At 41.4% G+C, this 7,866-nt stretch overlaps 1 protein-coding gene across 1 annotated transcript; it reads right to left on the bottom strand.

Annotated features, from left to right (window-relative positions):
• Window positions 1-761: 761 nt before the first annotated feature.
• C2H13orf42 (chromosome 2 C13orf42 homolog) lies at window positions 762-7,599 on the bottom strand. Its single transcript, XM_064411309.1, has 3 exons — window positions 7,186-7,599; window positions 4,354-4,501; window positions 762-3,537 (listed from the first exon to the last, which is right to left on the bottom strand). The coding sequence occupies exons 1-3, from the start codon at window positions 7,597-7,599 to the stop codon at window positions 3,305-3,307; spliced, it is 795 nt and encodes a 264-aa protein (XP_064267379.1). The 3' UTR covers window positions 762-3,304.
• Between the last annotated feature and the right edge of the window lie 267 nt (window positions 7,600-7,866).

A 7,866-nucleotide genomic window follows, 5' to 3' on the forward strand; every position in this document is an offset into this window, starting at 1 on the left:
CCTGGTTGATGTCCTTCATTACCACGGCCTGGGGGCATGACTCAGAGGGCTCACTAACAATCTCCTCTAAAGATCTAGGTCATGCAGAGCTCTGCCGGTCATGAACAACTCTTCTGTGTGATTGGCATTGTCAGAACACCTCTAGTAGCTGCTTAATTTCTAGCATGCTATGCCTGAAAATAACTGCAAGTTGCAGCAAGGTCATTTAGAGGACAAACCCCTAACAGAGAGAATCCCTTCAGTGTCCATGCAGAGAGCTCTGCCTGCAAAGCCATGAGGGAATGATTCAGCCCAGATGGAGAGCACTTTTGTAGGGCAACCAACTGCTCCTGGAAGCTGTGTAGGAAGCTGCCTAGGGTATGCCAGTGCCAGGCAGGGGCAGGGTTCTCTGTCTTGGGAATATACAGAGGGTGCTGCCATCCACACTAAATCCTTCTCTGAGGAGGCAGCTGACACTCGGGATGGAGATCTTGCCTTTCCTCTCTCCTGCTCCTTTTCTGCTTAGCTGCCTGCTCTAGCACAGGTGGCTCAAAGACCTCTGAACCCTCAGCTCCCAGCTCTGCAGAGAGTGCCCCGAGATGCAGGGACTGCTCTCCATAGCTCTGTTGGAGCTGAGCTATGTTCAGTGAGGGGCACATAAGGGCTAATATGCTAGAAGGAGAAGGAAGGTGCCTGTATTCATGGGATAGATGATAAAACATATTCTCAGAGAAAAACTAGTTTTATTTTACTTGCTTAATTAGAATTTCCTAAGATGATGACTGGCTTGAAGTGAATGTTAAGAAAAGAGAAAAAAATCACAGAATCCAAATAGAAAATATAAATCTGATTTCCCCCCTGTCTTTGTCTCTTATTCATAAAAGCAAACCCAATTTCACACTGAAGCTTCTGTGCTGGACAGCAGGGGGACCCTCACCCTCTATCACAGCCAGATGATCAGAGATGTCTGTTTTACAAGGACAGACAGGAGGTTACAGGGAAGGTCACACATGCTGAAGCAGTCTGGTTCTGCACATCAAAATGCATTCTTAAAACAATAGCAAAGAGATCAGTTACTCCAATGCATAAAACCTTGGCACTATGAGCATGAAACACAGCCCAGGGCAGAAAAACATTGGAAACCTTTTCTTCTTTCTTCTCATCAGTATTTTAATTATGCACATGCATAATTCCGTTATAGTAACTGAAACAAGATGGTGAGATTTTCTGTCAGCACCCATCCATGTTGCAGGTTCTAGTAGCAAAAAGATGCCCACACAGTCAGTAAAAATGTTCCTCGGCAACTTCAGTATGCAATTCTCTTTGGAGAGGAGTTTCAGGGTGACACAGCTGCCAAAAATGTACAGTTCTGAGCACTGTCCCCCTTCTCTCACACATACACAGAACTGCAGCCTTGAGGCATGCCAGAACCCAGGGGTGTGCTTGGAACATGCTGCGCTCTGGCTATCCCACCTGGCTGAGTGGAATTCAATGCTCACATTCAGAGGCAGAATAGTTTTAAGGGCATTCAGACAGTACAGACTGGGGAGGTACAAAGGCAGCAACACAATATAAAGGATACAGACTATTTTGAAAAGCACCAACAGCAGGGAGACAAAACCCAGACCTTAATTTAAACTCTTCTTGAATATGTATCAATTATGTTATTTAAACTGGTCATTTTCAAGAGGATGCAAACTAGGCCAAGAGCAACAAAAGCACCTCCAGAACTGAAGTGCTACAGAAACAATTCTTCCATCCTCTTCACAAACATCACTAGAAAAAGAATCAAAATGCTTTAATCAAACAGGAGATGCCAGCTCTGAATGGAGGAACATATGGTTTTTTGGCACTTTCCTATCTTATGACAGAAAGTGGCCTAGATCATTAAGCTCAGAGATATATTTGCAACTCATGGCAGAAATGTCTTTTGAATAATTTACTCCCAAGGACTGGGAACACAAATCAGCAAGAACTACCACCTGCCAAATATTCTGTGTGAGGGTACAAGGTTTATGGAGGTTTTGGTGTATCAAATGGGCTATATTGATGGCCAGTGCCTTAGGAAATTCATCCAAGCCTGTGGACACAAAACTACTGATCACAGAAACAAGAAAATTCACCAGCTGGTCATAGCAGTGCTGCCATGATCCATCTGTCATAGTCCAGCACCAGCTGAACGATGCCCAATGAAAAAAAAATCAAGTAAGCAAAAGCTTGATCCCAAACACCTTAGCGAATTCTTAAGACAAAGCATGAGCTGGGCAAAACAGGCAGAGCATGGATCTTATTAATTCCAAGTATCACATAGAATACATATCCCCTCTAAGATGAAGAGAAACACTTCTAGACTTCACTCATCCTAATATATTGTGTTTAATGTTGCAGTAGCAGAATTCCAAATATTAGGTATAATCTAAAGGTGATGTGGTGGCTTTGTCTGCAAGTTTTCTTCTGTCTCTGAGAACAACCTTTTCTCCAATTTATTCACAAAATGTTCTCCGTGACTTTAAGCTTTTCTAGTGTACACTGGGGTGTCTAGATTCATCAGCTGGGTGTTAAAATGGATGAAAACTAGCACATGGTGTAACCATATGAAAAAAGTTGCATACATTTTTGCATGCAGTGATTATTTTGATACATGCAACAACAGAACCATTTCCAATAGCAAGCAGAGTACAAAACACAACCGGAGCACACTATTTCCCCAAACACAAGTTTCTAATGCTGATTCCCTCACTCCAGCTCAGAGAATCACAGAACTCTTTTCTGCTTGTGCTGCAGACTGAGTGTATCTTGGTGCTGCTGTATACTCTGAGAACATAGAGTCAATGATGGCACGTACAAATTTTCACAAGCAACAGAAGGAGAAAATTCTGCTTCACTGCTCTGACATTGGAAACACTGCTGCAAAAACTCCAGCATATTCACTGAATTCCTTGAACTGCTTTGCAGTGCTGGAATCAGAAGAATAATTACTGCACCAGGCAATCTCTGAATCATTGCTTTCTGTAACAGCACTAGAAAAAAAGGCTTGTCAAGCTGGAGTTCCCCCCCCACCAAGCTGAATGACAAGGCAGTATTGTTAGGCACAGAAAATTTGATGACTTAAACCCTCATATAGGCCCAACACTGGAATAGCCATGGCTTCAAATACGTCCCCTATGAAGAATCTTCAGTGACTGCACAGCTCACTTCTGGAGTGTAAATGATGGATCAGTGGTAAAAAAAATTAAAATAAAAAAATTCAGGTCTTGCATGAAATAGGTCTTGCATGCCCTATTTCATTTATTCTGTCTTCAAGTGAAAAGGGAACATTCTTTTTTCAACATTCTTTCTTGCGTGTTTTAGGCTTAAATTTTAAAGTGCTGTATGCCCCTTCCACAGCTTTGGGCAGGTACATGGGATGCCTTTCCAACCTTTTCCTAGAGCCAGTGGTTCTCCGCTGACTGTTTCTTTGAGACTGCTTAGCTGCTTGGGCAGTATCTTGTGAGTATCTCCGGGGAGCCCGAAGGATCCAGTTTGAATGCAAACTGTGTTCACTCGTACTGGTAGCAACTGAAAGACAGAAGATAATCTGGGATTAACAGTTTCTCAGTGACATTTTTATCTGCACAGTCAGGGAACACAGCAAGGGTGCTTTCTGGGTCCTTCCTGCAGGTAAGATCAGGAGAAAAACTTTGTTTCACTGCAGGATATCACTTGGGATGGGATTCATTTTGTCTAGAATTTCAACACCTGCAGCATAAATATGTATGTGAGAGCTAGTCCCCTCAAATACACTTCTTAGGCACTGTTAAAATGGCCTGTTTCAATTATTCACCTGAAGTAAAGGTAGGAAATATCTATAGCCCTTTGCTGATTATACAGGAGAGATGGTGACCTTAGATTGGCACATCTTCATTTCTTTGGGCAATCCCATCCTTTCTGATGGAAACCTCCAGTTATTTAGCCTAATCACCAAATGACTTATTTTTTGATAGCTGTAAAGGAGTCACCCAGCCATTTCCAAAAAAAAAAAAAAGATGAAGAAAAAATACATTTACACTTTCTATAGTTCTCCAAAGACAGCTTGAGGTAGATATGCAAGGGTGGATAGGCAAGACCTGAGCAGAAGGCAAGCACTACTCCAGCTCTGCCCATGCTACCTTTGCCATGTAATGACTGTACGTAAAATAGTTGCACCCATTCAACAGGGAACAAGTGACATACTACTGTAATTTCACATATTGCATGTAATGGTCCTAGATTTGGGAAGCAAAACTAGAGGACAACTGATTAATTAAATTAATTAATTAAACAAATATTATCTCACAATTCTGTTCCTCCCTCTGTACCCCACACCCCATCATATTTGGCTGGTTTATACTGCACCATCAAAATCGACATCCACGTTTGGCAGACCCACGTCAGGAACTCGCCGCCACCTCTCTGAATCCAGGTCTGCAATGACTGAGTCAAAGAAAGCTATTGCTTCTCTTACATCTGAACTGGACTGTGGCCCTTTTCTTTCCATGGATGCCTGTTGATCAAAGGAGAAAAAAGTTAGCCAAGGGTTGGGCACAATGATTTCTTAATGAGCAAACTCAATACGAAACATATCTTTGATGCCGCACTTCAGGCTGCCAGAAAAGAAACACAGGTCCAGACCACTCCACAGTGTAGAAATCAAAGAAAGAAGGGCAGCAGTCTAGCAAGTATCCATCCTATTGTATGTTCAAACACAAGTATCTTCCAATTGGGCACTACTGGCCAGGTGTTATGAAATCCCTCAGGATCCACGTAGCAGGTCATTTAATTTGGTCACTAAGTGACAGCTGGGCTTTTTGGCCAAATTTATTCTGCCTAGCACTAGGCTCCTAAAGAGCCACACGTTAGAAATGTAATCATGCAGGGCTCCTTCTGTAATTAATGCTGGGCTCCAGTACCTTCAGAAGATGAGTCAGGCCTTAAGTAGGCTGAACCCTCCTCTGCAGGCATCTCTTTCTCTCAGCTGAAAAGGGATCGAGGGGTAACTTTGTTACTAATATAAGCATCTTATTAAAATGCCTAGGTTAGGTGAAATTAATCCAGATCTAAATTGCTGAAGTCTTTTTGAAATTAAAAAGGATGGTGTGCGCTAAAATATGAGTCATTCAACACTGTGATAGTTTGATAATTCCCACAGGAAAGCCACACAGTTTAAAATTAGGAGCCTGTCTTGATGAAAAAGGAAATGCCTATCTGTAAATGCTGAAGTTGTCATAAAACCTGGGTTAGGGATTCTGAAGGTACATATGGGATGAATAATTCCTGCCAAGCTCTACCTAATGAAGGGACATATATTTTCCTTGCTAGTCCAAGTCAGGTATATTGTCAGGCTGCAACACCAGCTCAGAAAATTGCTACCCTGGGTTTCAATGAGAGAAAAGGATACGTGCCATGTCACTCCTCTGAAGGACCAGCCTGTTCCCTGTTCTGTGGAGGCAGAGAGATGAACTAGCTGATTCCCCTCCTGACATTATGGGTTGATTGACATCCTCAGAAGTGTTAAAAAATAGCTGCTACCACACATCTACTGGAAATAGTGACTGATATTATGACTAAGCCTTTATTGGTTAAAAAGCATTTTAAAGGCATGCCTATGTGCCCCCAGCATCTGATTCACCTCTATTCTTTTCTTCTACTAGACACAAGTGACACATTTTGAATCCATGGTCAGTCTGTAGTCCAGGACCTAGGGATCTTTGGATCAAAACTCCCATGGGGACAGGTTTGTCTGGACAAATTACCTTCCCATAAGTCATGCAGCAGGTTAGAGAAAGAAGTGAATTTTCACTGATAGGTAGTTTAATAAGAACAAGGTAGCTTAGGACAAAACCATTCAAGCCTGGTGATAACACAAATCTTGCAATCTGTGAACATTAAATGTGTAGTTAGGAAGAACAATCTGAATCTTGTAAAAGTCTTCTTGATCTCTCCCTAATTTTTACAAAGCCAGAGGTGTGCAGCTCTGACCCTGCCATTTGTGTTGGCAAGAATATCCTGCTGATGTTCCTGGCTGTTTCCAAGGGGATGGGTGATGGAGTGAGCATGGCAGTCACTACCAGGATTATTCATACACAGGGGCTAGCTGGCCAAACTCCGATGACAGCATTCTTAGCCCCAGACTGTGGAAGATCCAATTGTTTGCCAAAAAAACAAGTTAAGCTTCTGGTGTTTTTCTTAATCAATATTTTCAGCAGTACATCTCAGAAGTTCACAAACCATTCTGACATTCTCCTGTGACACAACATCTGAATATGGCAGCAACATTATTTAAAGTCAGCCTGGCCTAATCAGTAATTTCAGCCCTACATACCTTCTTCCCACCATCTCCATTATTATCCAGCTTAAAGACTGCACTGGATAACCTGTGAGTCTCCTGTTGAAGTCTTGTTTGCAGTCATGTTACCTAAGCAGATCATCCCACTTTCTGCAGTCCTTTGTTTTGTCCTCACTGAATCAAGCCTAGTCAAAGTAACCACTGAACTGCCTAGTGACGTGCAAACCTATAAAGCTTTTATTTCTAGGAAACATGAAAATAATCAACACCAAAGATGTTTTATTTTTGTATTTTCATTACAGTAAAGGGTTAAGAATTACACTGTCTGGAAATGACCCACCAACTTATTAATGAGCAGAGAAAGGAAACCTTAAGAATTCCTCATGCCCCACATCCTACCAGAAGAGGTTGCACTGATGCTAAATGTAGCACTGATAAGTTAACTGACCACTCAGAAAAAAAAAATTCTTTTTGTTTCAATGAATTTATAATTATTTGGTGTTACTAATGTTGTCAATAATAAGACTGCCATGAAATCCAGAGATTACCACATTTGTCAGTCATTAACAGCTATAAATAATCATAGTGAAGGACTCTGAGGTATTTAAGTAGAATAACAGAGCTTGCTCTTTCATAACGTTCTCCATACTATCGTAACTTTTTCCTACTTTCACTCTCCCAACATTTCCTCCCCTCAAACATTTCTTTCTATGACCAGTCATTCATTCCTAATTTTACACTACTTAGAAAGAATCTTAAGGTATTAAGCAACACTTCAATTGAGGCAAAAGTAAGATGACCACTGGCTGAAAGCAATAAAGCAGAAAATCAATACAGGTGATATAGCTTCGACGATTTTGTTGCTTAAGACAAAGCACATGGCAAAAGTTCTTGGAAATTACCTTAGAAGACTCTTTGGAAGGAAGTGGAAGAAACGACTTTTTTCCAGTTTTGGATGATCTTGTGGATGCTGGAGAATCTGCAGCCATATGCATGGATTTCAAGTTATTGATGTTTTCAAGATATTTTTTCCTCAAGGCTAGAAGATCCTGTAGGTACTTCAAGCAGTCCTGAGTCTTAGAGTACATCCAGTCTCTGTCTTCCTCTTTTGGCTGAAAGCAAGAGTCGATGCTGGTTGTACTTCTGCACTTTTTTAATGGTTCACTAACTTTTTCCTGCTCACCTCCAAGGACATACATAGAAGTGCTGCGGATCAGTCTCACTGCAGAACTAGCGCCATCACTGTAAGGGATGTCATCTGTCACGTTTCTTCGCTGGGAGTTGGGGTGAAATATAGAATGGATCTTTTTAAACATAATGTGTCACTTCCTCCCCTTTATACGTTTTCTCTTTCAGCTCATTAATTTCACACTAGATCTGGCAATCAGCAGCAGTTACCTTTGCCCTCAGCAGACCAAAAGAATTGCCACTTACTGTAATGAGGAGGGGAAAAAACCCTATGGCTGCACCAGTTGTTTTCAGTCTAACATTGTGAGAAGCATGATGGTAATGCAGAAATTACTTTTCTATTCCATTTGTGTCTGTGAAAGAGCTTTGTCCTTTCCTCTGTTTAAAATATAGTT

This window comes from Passer domesticus, chromosome 2 (genome assembly GCF_036417665.1).
Source record: "Passer domesticus isolate bPasDom1 chromosome 2, bPasDom1.hap1, whole genome shotgun sequence".
NCBI classification, from domain to species: Eukaryota; Metazoa; Chordata; class Aves; order Passeriformes; family Passeridae; genus Passer; species Passer domesticus.